Here is a 15,236-nt window from a genome sequence, read left to right on the forward strand (position 1 = left end):
AGTTATCCATTCATTCAAACAATGACCCAAAAACTTCCTTGTTACTAACAACAATACAGTACCTCATCATGTCTGGAGCACTTTCTGTCACCTTAAGGGTTGCAATGGAATTATTTGGAGGTTGGATTTTCATGGGTTTGGTTCCTCATATCTCTTGTGTATTATTTCTCCAACCCCTGTCTAATACCTGGATTTACAAAATAATTTCCAAGTACAGTGTCTGGTTTTATGCTCAGTGTTGAGGTTGGAGGTAAAATACTAATATGACTCTATCAATGGCTGTTGTACAGATAATTAATTGGGTAACATTCTGGTCAACAATTTTGCAGGTGTCTTACTCCACTGATCAGCTGTCTCAGTTTCACTCTCAGTTATTTAACTTTTTTTTCTTTCTAGTCCCGAATTTGTAAATCTTGTAGGAGACAAGCTCTTTGAATGACAAATATACAAGAACTAAAAAACCCCACCACCCACTAGTAGGGTCTGTGGAGAGCTTCCTAATAAAATAGTGTTTACCTGTTAGTAAAACTAGATTTGAGTGAATTTTAAATCATGTTTTGTGCTGCATAGCTGGAGAGATCAATCTTCTGGACAGTGATCTGAATGCTGATACTAAAGTCAGGCACACTTGGACCCCTGGAGCCTTGATGTACTATGGGAGAGCAGAGCTGCAAGCATCTGACCACAGGTAACTAAACAATCAGAGAGAGTTTAAAATGTGTAATGCTGAATTCCACCTTCAGAGCAAGGGACCAAGTCTGATTAAAACAGGAATTAGACCTTTATTCCATGTTCAGTATCTGCTTGATGGTCTTTTCCTCTCATGGTGAGTTTTATACCAGAGTGGCAAATACCTACAGTCATGCAGTCATGTATTTATTTTTCCTGCACAGTGATTGCAGCAAGGGTTGGATAAGTTGCAGCAAGAGCTATAGGAAACAGAGCTTTCTGTTGCTTGGTTTTGAAAAGCTCAGATACCTAAGGAAGCTGCTCTGATGGATTTCCACTCAGCTTGCTGCAGAAGAAAAGGAGGTTGGGACTGTGTGGCTTGAAGAGGTGTAAGCCAGGCCACACAGGGACAAGTTTGGCCTCTTCACAGTACTCAAGTGTGGGGCTTCTGTGCCTGCTTTAAAAATGGAAATGGGAGAAGGTAGAAAAATCAAAGGCCAGTGTTTCTGGTTGATCTATATAATTGACATCTCTTTAGGGATATGAATGACCTATCTTTGATAAAATTGTTCTCTGCTTCACTTCTGAGAAACAAATTCTGAGATAAATACACTTTGAAAGGTCCCTTATATTCAGAATATTTGTCTCACCCCTTGTATGCTTTGTGGAAATGCTACAATATTGCTCCTCCTAGCAGGCTCAGTGACCCCCAGTAGCTGTCTGTGCTTCTGGTGGTGCTCTTGCATGCCAGGCCTGTTCTGTATTCCTCTAGCAGTGAAAGAACATGCCACTTGCAATCAATTTCTTTGTGTCAAGGCTCTGACATTGCTGTGTTCTGCAAAGCACAGCAGAGCTGCTGCTCTCATTATATAGGACCCTGAGGATGTGATCTGTGAAACATGACTGTTATACATGGTTTTCTATTTCAGCAAACTTGACTCCAAAAGCTGCTTTTTAATTACAGTCAGCAGCTTTGCTTTCCCAAGGTTTGTGCTAGAAAAAGGGCATAGCTCTATCTTTGTGACATATGGAAATGCATTATGTTTCACAATGCTTATGGAAATAGTTTATGCTTCCTATACATTTTCCCCTCTGTTATCCCTTTCTAGCCCTGCTGTTGTTGCTTTCATATGTTCTGGTAATGTGTATTCAAGAGCCAGGACTATTGCAAGTAGAAGGCAGCAATTTTGACACAGTTGTAAGAGCAGCTGTCCCAGTCATGGTCTGTGTGTATGTGCAGGTGAAAATCTGAGAATGTGGATTGCACCCACTGAGATGAGATGAGTTCTACTTTTTCAGAGAGCTCTCTCAATTTTACTCAGCTCTAACACATAGAGGAGTAATTTGTAAGAAATTACTCAAGAAGCAAGTTTGCAGTGTTGGCTGCTTGTAGTGTAATGAATTGGCACATATTTGCTACATAACAACATGATACATCTGGAATACCTTGTCCTTCATTTTTGGAAGAAGATATGTGGCCTTGTCTAACAGAAAATAATATATTTCCATCCTGATTTATAGATGTTTGGGGCCACAGCTGTTTGATAATGAGTGAAGTATCCTGATATTTTGGTCTGTAGGTTTGCCATAAGTGCTTCATAGAATTGTTATTTCAATTCACTTATGATGTGTCTTCAATTACATTCAGCTAATGCAGGACTGGGAAATATAATTAATAGTGCTCAAGGCGTGATGTTGACCACTGCAGAAAAAATAAAGCTTACCTATCCTCCTTCTTTATATAGATTTTAATTTTATGTAAGCAGTTTTTATTTTTAAATAAATATTTTTCCTTTGTTTTGTGTAGGCCAGTGTTAGCTATTGTAGAAGTGGAAGTCCAGGAAGTTAATGAAGCTGCCCGTGACAGTGTTTTCCGAGAAGTGTCATCTTTCCAGGGACCACTGGATGCCACAGTAGTGGTGAATCTGCTATCACCAACACCTGAAGAGAAGAATGAATTTCCTGAAGACTTGCGTACAGAGCTTATGCAGATGTTTGAGGATTATGGCACTGTTGTTCTGGTCAGGTGAGTTTGGGATGTGAAAGGCATGGCATCTATTAAAAACCACAGACTTCTGACAGAGTTTGTCTTGGAAAATTAAGTATGTAGAATTCCTTTACTGCACTTTCAGTTCTTCATTAGAAATTGAATGCAAGTGTTTTGAATATCTTACACCTCTCAACAACCTCTTAAAGAAGTAATCCAACAGCTCTCTTGTCTGACTAGAAGAGAATTTTATTCAGTACAGTGCCATAAAGCAGAGGCTTTGATGTAAATCGTCATCTTTAGATTCAGGCCGCATTTCCAAGCATTGCTGCTTCTGGTGGATCCTCCGGCCCTGCTTCAGCTCCTCTGGGGGGGCCTGCTCTTTTCCACCACTCTTTCACACTTGGCAGGAATTCCTGGCTGGCTCTCCTTCCTGTTGGAGGTCATTTTACTTGTTTGTTAACAGTACAGCTTCTCACAGAGCTATCACCCACTGGGTTTGAGAGGGAGAGTGTGATACCTTCTGGCAGAGCAGCTTAATTTCATTCTGATTGATTCTCTACAGGGCTCCAGCACAGCTGTGAGACTTCTGTTTTGAGAAATACAGGCAAAAGACCTAACAGTTGACCTCTGGGAAGCACTGCCAAAAACTTGTTCATGGTTATTTGATTCATTTGTTAGTGGAGAAAGCTGATGACCTGTTATTGTGTAGTTTTATGAAGTACCAATATAAGCTGAGGCTTCAAAATCAGCTGTGCAGGAAAAGCACCACTACCTGGCTTGTAAAGAAAAGGAGCAAGAAAAGAAGATGTTTTGGTGGATTGTTCTTGGTTTATTTTGTTTTTAATTGCTTTAGATCTTGGTGGAATATTACTCTGGGAACATCATATGTCATCTGAGGTGAAGGATATGCAGAACCACGGAAGTTAGTCCAGAGGGAGTGTAGATACTGGACTGGGTATCCTTTCAACAGCTACTGAAATGTTTGTCCTGCTATTCCAGGGGTGATCCAGAAAAGGGCAGGGTGCTGGGGTCACACAAGGCAGGATTGGAGAGAAAAGGAGCCCAGCTGGGATTCATAGATCACCTGCTCCTCCTCAAAAAAATAGAATTGTGAAGGAAAATACAAGTAAAACCAAATGCATATCACAGCATATGTATCCTATATATAGATCTATATGGTAGTTTTCTATCATGCTAGCCTTCAAAGGGTTTTATTCAATGGTGAAATAAAATGTTCTTTTTCCTTTGTTTTTTTCCACTAGGATCTGTGGAGGTCAAATGCTGGTGACATTTGCAGACAGCAAGTCAGCTCTTCGTGTTATGGATATAGATGGTGCCAAAGTAAGACTTTCTCAAACTTATAACTGCATAACAAATTTCTCAAAAGTGGTTGCTTAGAATGAGGTACTTGAGTTTCTACCTAAATCAAGTAGCATTATTTCAAAGAGAGTTAGTGCTCATGAAGTCCTTAACTTTCACATCTGAGGCTATTAATGCAGTACTTCAGTTTCAGGATGGCATGAGGTGACTTTTCATGGATCCCAAGCAGTGCTTAGGCTCTGCCTCTGACACCTGTGCAGAGCACCTGGACTTGTTCATGGTTGTGGCTGCTTGAAGCAGTTCTCTTGACATTCTGGCATATGCTGCTGCCAAAGCATCCTCATGATTGTGGTTTGGAGATTTTTTGTTTCTCCAGTGTATCAAAAGGCTCCTTCTGCTAAGCTGTAACAACATGATTCATTGGCTTCCATGGCAAATCCAGCATTAGCAGTAGGCGTTTACCTTGCCATCCCCTGCTTATCCTTCACACACATACTCTACAAATCATCAACCCCCTGTTGAAAAAAACTGCTTGTGATGCTGCCCTGCAAACTTAATACTGAAGTAATGGATTTTAGCTCTCATTCTTCTTTCATATTTGCAGTTTTATCTTCTAATTTGACTCCTGCCATTGATGTAGTTTATGGCACAGACTGAAACACAGTTGTATGCACACAGTATGTGAAGGTGCTGGGAATGTGAGTTGGGAATTTTTCAAACTGATTTTCCTGTCGAAGCTGCTGGTGTGTCTGCCTTTCACCCCAAATGTCATAGAGCAACACACATAAGCAGCTGAAGTCCTAATGGGTTTGAAAAATACACCTTCCCTATACATCACATATGAGATTTTCTGGTCAGAGTCTCCTTACAGGTAGAAGCAGACACAGAACTCTTGTGTGTTTTAAAGCTGCTGACTCAAAAACGGCACTTTTTCATGCCAATATTGCTATTTCAGTGTCATTTTAACAATATTTGATGTTTCACCTATTTCTCCAGTATTTCTCAAATGCAGCAGCAGTGCTTTTGAGCTGTGAAACCCATTTGCTTTCAAGAATATTTTTACAGTCTGAAAACTTGGTTGTGGGGGTAAGAAGAGTGTTTCCTTTCCATTTGACTTTTGAAGTGAAGCAGTTGTACAACTTGGTCAGAGCATGGTGCTAATAACATTGGGGCCCTGGGTTCAGTGCCTGCATGGGCCATTCCTTTAATAGCTGGACTTGATGATCCTTCTGGGTCCTTTCCAACTCATTCTGTTATCTGCGTGATTCTGAACAGGCTGGCAGAACTTGATTATTCTGTTCAAGCATTCTTGTTTATTGAAGGTCCTTGGCAAAGGGAAACAATTATTTCTGTGCTTAGGTTAGAGGCAGAACAGTGAAAATCCAGCCCAAGACTAAGGACTGGCTAAAGGGCCTTCAGGAGGAAATTGCTCGAAAACGAGACAGCGTTGTCCCCATGTCCCCCACGGCAAACTCCCACCTTCTGGAAGAAAATTTTGACTTCTCAAGTTTGGACTATGAATCAGAAGGTAAGCTATATGTTTCTAAGCTAAGTAGTGAGAAATTGCTTTGCTGACTTTGGTTGGACAGTGCAGTACAGTATGAGTGTCAGTGACAGCTTAATTTATAATGAAGCCACACTTCTCAAAAAAATGACTGTAATTAAAGCCTTGACCTGACTCTGTGCCTGGGCATAGAACTGTTACTTAGATCATCCTGTCAGTTCAGTGTTACATGTTAGCAAATTCAGTGTATGGTACAGCTGTCTGTAGAGACACACTGTAATGAAACACATGACATGGTTACACAAGAATCTTGCCCAGCCTATATATTAAATTATTAAATTAATTGATAGTATAGATTAATTAATTGGGAGTGTAGAGAGACAGAGAATGAATTTTCTCATTAATTCTTTGTTATCTAATATTTTAATCCAGGTGATATAGAGGATGAAGATGATTATTTAGAGGATGCTCTGTGTCAATACCTAGCAGCAGACACAGCAGAAGATATGTCGGAGTGCCCTGGACACTGTGCATCCACAGCTCTTTCAAACAAATCTGGACAACCCCCCCGCCTGTATAAAGGTAAAGTATCCACCTTCCTTAAGGTAAGACCTGAAGGATTGTTGGTCTCCTGTTGTGTGTATTTCCCTGTTCATTTTTATTTTCATTCTAGGTTCTCCTGTAATACCTATTCATGCTCAACTTTCCTTGAGTTAGTGACTGTAGCTGAGGTCCTCAGGCATAACAGCAATACAAATGATGAAACTCATGATGATCCTCCTTCTCTCTAGGCTAGGGCAATGCAGGAATGCAGAAAAATGCTGGTTTTCCTTTTCTAGCCAGAGGAAATTAAATCTTTTTATCCATTTGTTTTTGTTTGGCACCAGAATATACAATGAAAAAATTGTTGGATACTATTGTGTACTATTTTCTTATTGGTGAAGGCCAAAGCAAAATCAAACCAAAATAATCTGTTGATTCAGTGATGGGCTCAACTCTGTCCTTTGAGCAGTAGCAGTGGCAGAAGAGTTAGCTGTAAGCTGGGAGGTTGCTGTGTTCAAAGTACTTCAGAGCCCTGAAGTTTCTCCTTTGTTCCCATTTGATTTATTCCTGAAGGAGTCGAGGTTCATAGAATATTTATACATATAATCATCCTTTAGGTTCTTCATGAATGTGTAAACTTTTTCCTTGGTTACCTGGCTTGCTTGCACATTGTTGTGAAGTGACTTGGTAAAAAGAAGATAAAGCTGTGGTGAGAAAACTGATAAAAACTGAGGCAAGAACTAGCCAAGCCGGTCTTACAATGGGATGTGATCAGGACATGCTTGAGTGGCCAAGCATTGACAGGCTGGGATATGTATTAAACACCTGATTGTGACAGCAGTGATTCAGTAGCTGTCATTCTGCTCTCTCTCAGAAGTGCTTTGTCTTCTGACATAAAAGTGAAAACTTTTAATACCCTCAAAGGTTGAGTCAGAAGTAGAGTTCAAAAAGATTTAATGAAATTCGTACACTTACACAGACAGATTTTCCAAACAGAGTGATTTATGGCTTTCTTGCCCACCTTGAGTCATAGGCTGGGTTCAGTGTGGCCAGACCCAAAAGCCTATCCCTGAGTAAAGGAGTAATCACTCATTATTAAATACTGTGAAGTCAATCACTTTGTATTATAGGGTGCCTTGCCCTCAAACCACCTCTGGCCTATTGTGTGATGATTCATTAAGCCACAGAGAATTGCAGTGAATCTTGTCACTCACACTAACGCTTCTCCACAAAAAATATCACAAAGTAAATAGAGGTAATAGAGTATAGTTTGAAGGAGGTCAGGGTGGGGTCATGATCTCACATAACTCAAAATATGATATATTCAATTAATCTTAAAGTGTCTGCAATTTCAGATTCCTCCATAAGCTCCCAATTCTGCCTGAATAACTTCTAATTGGAGGTATGGTGACTGTGTAGCTGGTGGTAGACAGATGGAAAACAGTGACAGGCAAAATAGTGTGTGTGTGTGTGTTTCTGAGGTCAGGGAAGGGCACAGCTTCATGAAACTGATGTCTCTGCCAGCAGCCTTTCAGGGATGGAATTGAGTGGTAGTGGCTGGCTTTTGTTGTGTTCAGTTTTACTGCCAGAACTTCAAACCTTGCCTCCAGGTGCCTGCATGACTGCTTGGATCCTGCTGATGAGCCCATGTCTGCAGCTTAGAAGTACTGAAAACGCAGAGAGCACAGGGAGGGCGGGCTGGGCAGACCACAGGCTCTGTCTCTGTGGTTGCCATCTGCTGCTGAGTGGGAGCAGGAAGCTGTGAGGCAGCTCGTGATCCCCAGCAGAGCACAGCTTTCCAAAAAACAAGAATTTGTTTACAAGTGCCTGAAGTGCAAGAGACTGCTGCTGCATAATTCCTTCCCCATCTCTCCAAAACACAGGGACAAAACTAAACCTAGTGAATTTTGGAGCTCTAAAGAACAAGAGCTGCATAGCTGGGCAGCCATGGCAGGGTGAGACTGAAATGAAAGTCCTCACTATAGCAGATGGGGGAGAATAAAACAATCCATACTTCTCCGGTCTCCAGCTGTCAGAAGGGCTTAGGTGGGATGAAAGACTGAGTAATTAGTTAGTGATGTAAGGTGCAGCCAAGAGCTAGCAGACTGGGGCAACTGTACCTTTTAGGAGATGCTGCTGGAAAGCAGAGATGTCATGATTGAGCCATTCAGACAGATTTTTCTCTGGTATAAAAACAGTTCTCCTGTTCAAGAAAAGGTGTCTAATCCTCAGATGGAATTCCTGTGTTTGGGATGGAAAGCAAGAAATTCACCATGACTAGCCGTGACAGTTTGAATGGGAGCAGGTTGCCACTAAGTCGGGCTATGAAAATCTCAGAATCTAACAAAGTGCCCAGTAACCCTGGAATGAGATGTAGGCATTCTTTGTGTTGGTGCAAACAGCTAGTAAATGGTGGAAAAGGAGAGAGAGAAAGAAGCATTTGACAAAAGGGTAGATGTTTCCTGCAGTGGGAGCAGGCAGACATTGGGGAGAGCAAAAAATGTGAACGGAGCTATCGTGTTGCTGAGGGACCTGGCTGAGGCTTGCCACTCACAGTCACCTCTCTCCTGATCTCTCAGATCTGGTGGGCCTCACCCAGTGTGTATCTAATTCAGACACTTCCTAAAATGTCCCTAGATGATGCTGACCTCGCTGATTTGAAGCGGGAGCTGGAGGCAAGTGGGGAGCGCAGCCGCCGCATTCCAAGCAGGTCTCTGTCCATTCCTACCCGGCCTCGGCCACTCCAGCCACCACAGAGGCCTCCCCCTCCCGGTGAGTTGAGCTTTCTTTAGGGTGGTGCTGGCTCCAGCTGAACAGCTTTTGCCTGCCATGTCTGGGTGACAAAGAAGGTCATAGCTTGTTCTGAAATGTCAGGTTGTCGAGGGACTTGTACTTGCTTCCCAGCCTGTTTCAGCCTGAGTGTTACTGCCATTAGTAATGGGAGAAGTTTGTCTTCAGGACAACCCATACTCCACAAAAGAAATGTCTTTAGTAAGGATGGAATAGCCCATATGTTTCATACTAGCTCACCACTCACGTTAGGGAGCTGAGCAGCCACTTTGTGGCAATAAAGATATTGGTATTTATGCCTGCTGACTTCTCAAGTCACTGAGTGTTTTCTTGCAGTTTTTTGGATTCTGAATTAATTGTAATTAGAATTTTAAAAACCTTCGACAAAATAATTATGTATTCTGGACAGTTTTTGTCCTCTCCTTCTTCGCAAGCAATTCTTGTGTTTATGGAAGAAATGCAAAATGGATTATGATTTTCAGTGAGGTACAAAGGGAAGTGATGCTTTTTACCTAAGCTCTGCTCCCCTGAGATGCCATTCAGAGCTGTGCTGCTCCTGTTTTTAGGGCTAGTTCTGAATGAAAGCTGATTGCTAGATGAGCATAATCATCTTTGCTTCCTGTATTAGACAAGCTATACATATGTTTTTCTTGCAGCCCAAAAGTCTCTCTTTTGTGTACAGTTTCTAGACTCAAATTGGAAATTCTGTGATGCTCACCTGATAGAAGATGAGTTTTTTAGGATTATTCCCATTCATTTTTGAGTCTGTTGCACAGAAGTGCCAACACTGCTATCTGTATTTCTGTGCCTAGAAAGCCATGTTAATGCTCAGTGGAGGTTATCTAATTAAATGAAAGACTAACTACAAAACTGATTCCTGAAACAGTTCAAGATTTTGAAAGGGTGATGAAATGCACATTAGTTTTGCTCCAATGCAGATAAAATTTTGTACCAGCTCTTGAATGTACAAAACCACTTTTTATTCCTCTTCCAGCTGGAACATCAGGCAAGAAGTCCCCCTCAGATGGTTCCCTCTCTCCAGGAAGCCAATCCACCTGCTCCATCCTGGCAACGGCAAAGCTGCTTCCCGGAGCCCCTCAGCAGCCAGTGAGTCCTGCTGCTCAGCATGGCCCCTTGGCATTGTCCTGTTCCCTCCCATCCTCACTGGGAATCACCTACAGGATGCACCTGTCTTACAAGGAAGGAAGGCCATCACGTGTCTGAGCTGAAAATGCCAAGATAACTTCTTGTACTGTAGTACTGAACTGTAGGCCCTGTTAGGCAGCAGAAAAATGTTAATAAATTAACAGGAGTTAGGAAAGCCAAAGAGGGAGAGAGAAAATGAGTGGTGTAAGACCAGAGCACTGTTGCTGCTTTCTGACAGCTGCTAACTTGAATTTTTAACACTATCATCATATGGTTTAATTCTTTTCTCACCTCTGTCTTGGTAGGCCATGCTAGTGCCCAGAATGCAGGAAAAGTCTTGGCCACTGCCAGCAAGGCTGTTGGTCCCCTGAGGAGACCAAGAGCAGAATGTGGAAATGCCTCCTCAGTCCTGTCTTGCTGGATGAGGACCCTAATGCATTGGACAAGGGAGGGCTAAGGCACCAGCTGTGGCACTCAGGCACTGGCCTTCTGTCAGCTGCCAGCAAAGGTGTACAACTTGCTAAAAGATTCCCATTTCTTTAGTATTTATAGATCACTGAATAGCTACTTGCAATAACAGAATTTTCCAGGTGTATGAACTTAGCTGTGAGATTAGAGGTGTACAAGAAAAATCAGTTCTCTCAAGATGGCTCATTCTCCTGTTTTTCCAAAGCCCAAAGTCCGGACTGGAATAAGCAAACCTTACAACGTCAAGCAGATCAAAACCACCACAGCTGAGGAAGCAGAAGAAGCTATTAGATGTCTTATGGAGGCCAAAGGAGGTAAGCACAGCATCTTTAAATAAAGAAGACTCTAGGTGTAGTCATCTCACCATGGCCCAGATGAACATACTCCTATTCAGAATTTCACCCGAACACATTCTTGCAAAATTGTATGTGGTATTCTCTGTCAGTTCTGATAATATTAACCTTTTTTTTTTCAAAATTATTAAAATTTTACATTTTGTTATAGAACCTGCTACTAGTAGAACCTTGGGTTATTTATGCCCAGATTTAGTCAGAAAAATTAAAATATAAAGATGGGATTTTACTAAACTGATGGTGCCTGTGTTAGCTCAGAGTTGCATAAAGGATATTTGCTGCTCTATTTACTGAATGCTCAATATTCCAAGCAGAACTACAGAGCAAATGCAGCTCTAGGAGGAATAACCTGGATTCTGTTCACATTTGGACAGCAAGTACAACTGTAACCCAGATAAAAGCTTGCACTACTTCAGCTTGAATAGCTAAGCTAAAAGGCTACTCTGTGTTTAGGCTCTCTGTGTAGCCCCTGGAGAAGAGAGCTTCTTGCAAGGGCAAGTCAGGGCACAAAACTAACTTAGGTACTGTGAATGTACCCCCCAGGGTTGCATGCAGTCTTTCTGCTGATGCTCTGTGAATGAAAATGACTACCTGAGTTTGCAAGGCTCTCAGTTTAGGAGAAAACCATCCCTTTTCATTTATACCTAGAATGAATACAATCTGGAATAAACCTATTTATTCAGAAGTATCATAAAAGCATCTTGTTTGTTCCTCAGTGCTGTTCATTTCATTTTGAAATAAGATTTATTCTCCATTGATTTTGAAATTCAGATTCACTTGGTATGGGTGCTTGTACTGTACCACCAGTTGGCATTTACAGTTCTTTTTAAAACACTCTACAAGATGCACTTGGTATCATAAACTTGGTTTTCCAGATAATGGCAAAAGGATGCTCAGAGCTTGAGCCCAGTACTCCTGTGAAACCCCAGCCAGTGTTTTTTTCCACTTGACCAAATGGTGGCACAGCACTGCTGGTTTGGCATGAAATTATTTCAGGCAGGGAAGTTTCCCCCTAACAGCCTCTTACAGATGTTACAGGATTGCAAAGGTCTGTGCTTAGCTCCAAAACCTACCTGAGTTGGCCTGTAGGCATGAACATTTTGGGAAGCACGGTTGTGAAAGAAATTATCTTGAATCTATGGTCTGATCAGGCTGAGATGCCGTGTGTGCTTTTGCTTTTCAGGAGTACAGGAAGATGCAGTAAAGCCTGTTCCAACCAGAAACCAAACTTCCTCCAAACCCGAGGCTCTTCCCGGCATCACAAAGTCAGCTTCATTCCAAGGGTCGCAGGCGGGAGCGGTGCCTGTGCCTCATCGTCCACCACCCAAAGTTCCAACTCCAAAGAAGCCAGTGCCCCTGCAAAGGACCGGAGCCAAGGGGGAAAACGTAAGAGAATTGCAGCAAAATGCATCCAGCCTCCATTACAGTGTGAATGATGGAGGGGTGGGCTGGTTGTTTTTTGCAGGAAGTCCTGTCAAGTCAGCAGGTGCTGGAATCATTTTGTGTGTTACAGTCACCAAGGCAGAAAAATGCAAGAAAGATTGGAAAGAGAGCCATATGCAGCTTTTCTATTTGTTAGTCCATCCTCTTGTTTTTCTTCTGGATTGTCTAAACCTTGTCAGGAATTAAGACTCGTTTGTTCTTTATCACAGTCTCTAATTTTGACCATGAGTGGTCTGCTCTGTAAAGATTTGAGGCAGCTTCTTCATCAGTTCTGTGTCCTGTGTCCTTTCTTGCTTTTCTTACACACCTTGTAATGGGATTCAGCCTTTCAGTTTGAATTCTGGAGTCTGCTCAAGAGTTCATGTTGTCAAAAATACAAAGCTGTAGGTGTTCAGGTTTTAATATATGTCAGGTCTCTACAATGGAGACAATCGTTCATCTCTAGAGCTGCTAGAATGATTATCTAATTTGTACAGCAGTTTGAGTACAAGAGGAAGACAAATACAGCCTTTTGTATTCTTCCTTTGACAGAATCTCTGCTAAAGAAGCTCTCTTCCTTTGGTAAAGGCATTCACCCCTTCTCTGTAATGGACTTTGTGCTCTCTTTACTTAGCAGATTCACCAATAAACCCAACCCAGACAGCACAGTCTACGCTGAGGATGGTCAGTTTGTTTTGTTTAAGTTGTCACCATTCCCAAGTCACTCTTGAAAGGTTCTGAGAGGGATTGCTATTTTGGTGTTAGCTATGTGAGAGCTTCTGCAGGAATAGATCTATTTCAGGTTGACTCTGCCCTGGAATTCCACTCCTTCCTCCATCTGAGGGAGGTCAGATGGGAGTTGTGTACTTGAAAACCTCTACCCAATCCCCCTCTACCACAGTCAAAAGTAGGCAACTTAACAGCACATAGGAAGAAGTGGCAAGGGATACGTCCAGCATGAGATACTGACTAAATATTTTGCCTGCATGGAAAAGCCTGTACATTATCTTTTAATGCAAGAGTAATAAAGAATTGAAATGCTTTCATTCAGTCACACAGCGTGTGAGAAATCTGAAGCAGTCCTTGCCCTCCTAGACTGAGCTGGGCTTGTTATTTATATACTTTTAAATGGTGGAATTATGCTAGACTGGACTTTTGAGAGCTTATTTTTATCTTCAGTTGCCAGCATCAGTGAGACAGGATACAGCCCCTAATGCATTTATTGAGTTAGCTTAAGCTAATTCTCCTTCAATCTTATCTATCCAAATAAGCTACACCTAAAGGCAGGGCCTCCCTATGCAATCTTGCTTAAGTACTATTAGTCAGCAGAGAGGTGTAACAAATAAATAACTCCTCAGAACTGTGTTAATTTGGCCCAGAGCAAAAATCCTAACCTGAAAAGGGAGATGGCCAGAAAGAGCTGTGACTAAAACAGCCTGCAGGGTCCTGGTCCTTCACTAGCTCTCTGAGGGTGAGTGCCGGGTGCAATGCATGGGCCCAGAGCCCAGCAGGTACAGTGGAGACTCTGCTGTCAAGCCTCCTCTTTGTAGTGCTTTTTTTTTCTTCAAGGACTGTCAGCCTTTCTTAGCAAGGCTGTCAATTAGACTTGCACCAGTAGTGACTCAGAGTTTAAGGTCCCTTTTTGTTCTCACATTTCTTCCTCCGTTTCCTCCTCAGGCCATGTCTCCAGAAGACCAATTCGACCAACAGACAGCACAGTCTCCTTTTGGCTTGCTAGAGCCCCATCTAGAAGCTGGAGCTATTCTTAGACCAACCAAGATCACTCCAGTCCCTAAACCCAGAACACAAGCTGGGAAGCCTCAAGAGAGCAGGGGGAGCAGTGAAAGGCAGCCCCTGTCAGCAGGCACAGCTGAGGCCATGGTGCTGCCTCCCCAGAACGCTCCCTTTGCCCCAAAGGTGCCTCCACGAAGAAAGAAGTCAGCTCCTGCAGCTTTTCATCTTCAAGTTCTCCAGAGCAGTGACAGCCCCCTTTTTAGTGGGTCACTGTTCAACTCCAACAACAACAACCCTGGGTCCTGCCCTCAGACTCACGTCCCTGTTCACTCAGCCTCTGCCAGCCCGGAAAGCAGCACAACTCAGCCCTTGGCACCAAGTGCTGCAGAACTGATGGTGAAGCTCCAGGGCCCTTCTGCACCAGCAGGCCAGCATCCACAACGACTGCATACCAGCTCCCTTCCAGAGAACACCAGCCTGCTGGACCTGGACATTCCTTCTTCCTTCCCTCTTTCCACACAGGCACCGCCAGCTACTTCTGCAGCACACGCTTCAGAAAATTTAAATTACCCCAATCAGAAAGATTTCAGTCACTGGGTTACATTTAGTGATGATGAAGACAGCAGTGCAGTGGCAGAAGGGTTCAACAAATTGCTTGTCTTAGAACAAAACAAAAATACCTTTATGAAAACAAATAGTGATTTAGAGTTGTAAAATTTTACCCTCTTAGTCTTCCAAAAGAAATCATAATTATGATGCAAAATTTAAAAAAAAAAAATCTTTTTTATATTTAATGAACTGGATCATCTGTCCGTGCTACATTTCATTTTCACGTTTGATGATACGGCCCCTGGAGGGAAGTATATAAAATACATACAACCTAACATTACCTACAGCTCATTTGAAAACTTCCTTAATCTAAGTTATTTCTTTTTATTAATCCATCTTAAGATGTTTTATTTCATTTCAGGTAAAAATCATATGTAAGAACATGTAATGATGTACGGAAAAAAAGACAAAAAAATAATTTTCCTTTGGAATATGTATTTTAATCAATTTCGGTTGTTTGAAATAAAGCATCCTTACTTTGAAGAGTTAGTCTGCCAGTTATTCTGGAACAAACATCCCAAGAGGAATGTACACCAGTATAACAACAGCAGTTACACTGGTATTGCTCTGCTGTAAGTCTCCAAAACTCACCCTGGCTTTTGTTCCCAAGCCCATGTCCAACAGCATACTTTGAAAAGGGACTGTAGTTTTCCACTGTTTCACTGCAAAGACACGCTGTAGGCTGCTT

At 42.2% G+C, this 15,236-nt stretch overlaps 1 protein-coding gene across 3 annotated transcripts in view; it reads left to right on the forward strand.

The window, feature by feature from the left end:
• The window catches only part of SYNJ2 (synaptojanin 2), a 65,104-nt gene extending 50,073 nt beyond the window's left edge, over positions 1–15,031 (forward strand). For all 3 annotated transcript variants that reach the window (XM_064413415.1, XM_064413414.1, XM_064413417.1), the window contains 10 exons: positions 571–688; positions 2,477–2,695; positions 3,922–4,000; positions 5,339–5,507; positions 5,916–6,065; positions 8,664–8,798; positions 9,811–9,923; positions 10,636–10,744; positions 11,967–12,169; positions 13,883–15,031. In XM_064413415.1, the coding sequence (XP_064269485.1) occupies positions 571–688; positions 2,477–2,695; positions 3,922–4,000; positions 5,339–5,507; positions 5,916–6,065; positions 8,664–8,798; positions 9,811–9,923; positions 10,636–10,744; positions 11,967–12,169; positions 13,883–14,653 (2,066 nt within the window). In that variant the 3' untranslated portion in view covers positions 14,654–15,031. The remainder of the gene's footprint in view (positions 1–570; positions 689–2,476; positions 2,696–3,921; positions 4,001–5,338; positions 5,508–5,915; positions 6,066–8,663; positions 8,799–9,810; positions 9,924–10,635; positions 10,745–11,966; positions 12,170–13,882) is intronic.
• Positions 15,032–15,236: the final 205 nt, after the last annotated feature.

The sequence above is a fragment of the Passer domesticus genome, chromosome 3, assembly GCF_036417665.1.
Source record: "Passer domesticus isolate bPasDom1 chromosome 3, bPasDom1.hap1, whole genome shotgun sequence".
NCBI classification, from domain to species: domain Eukaryota; kingdom Metazoa; phylum Chordata; class Aves; order Passeriformes; family Passeridae; genus Passer; species Passer domesticus.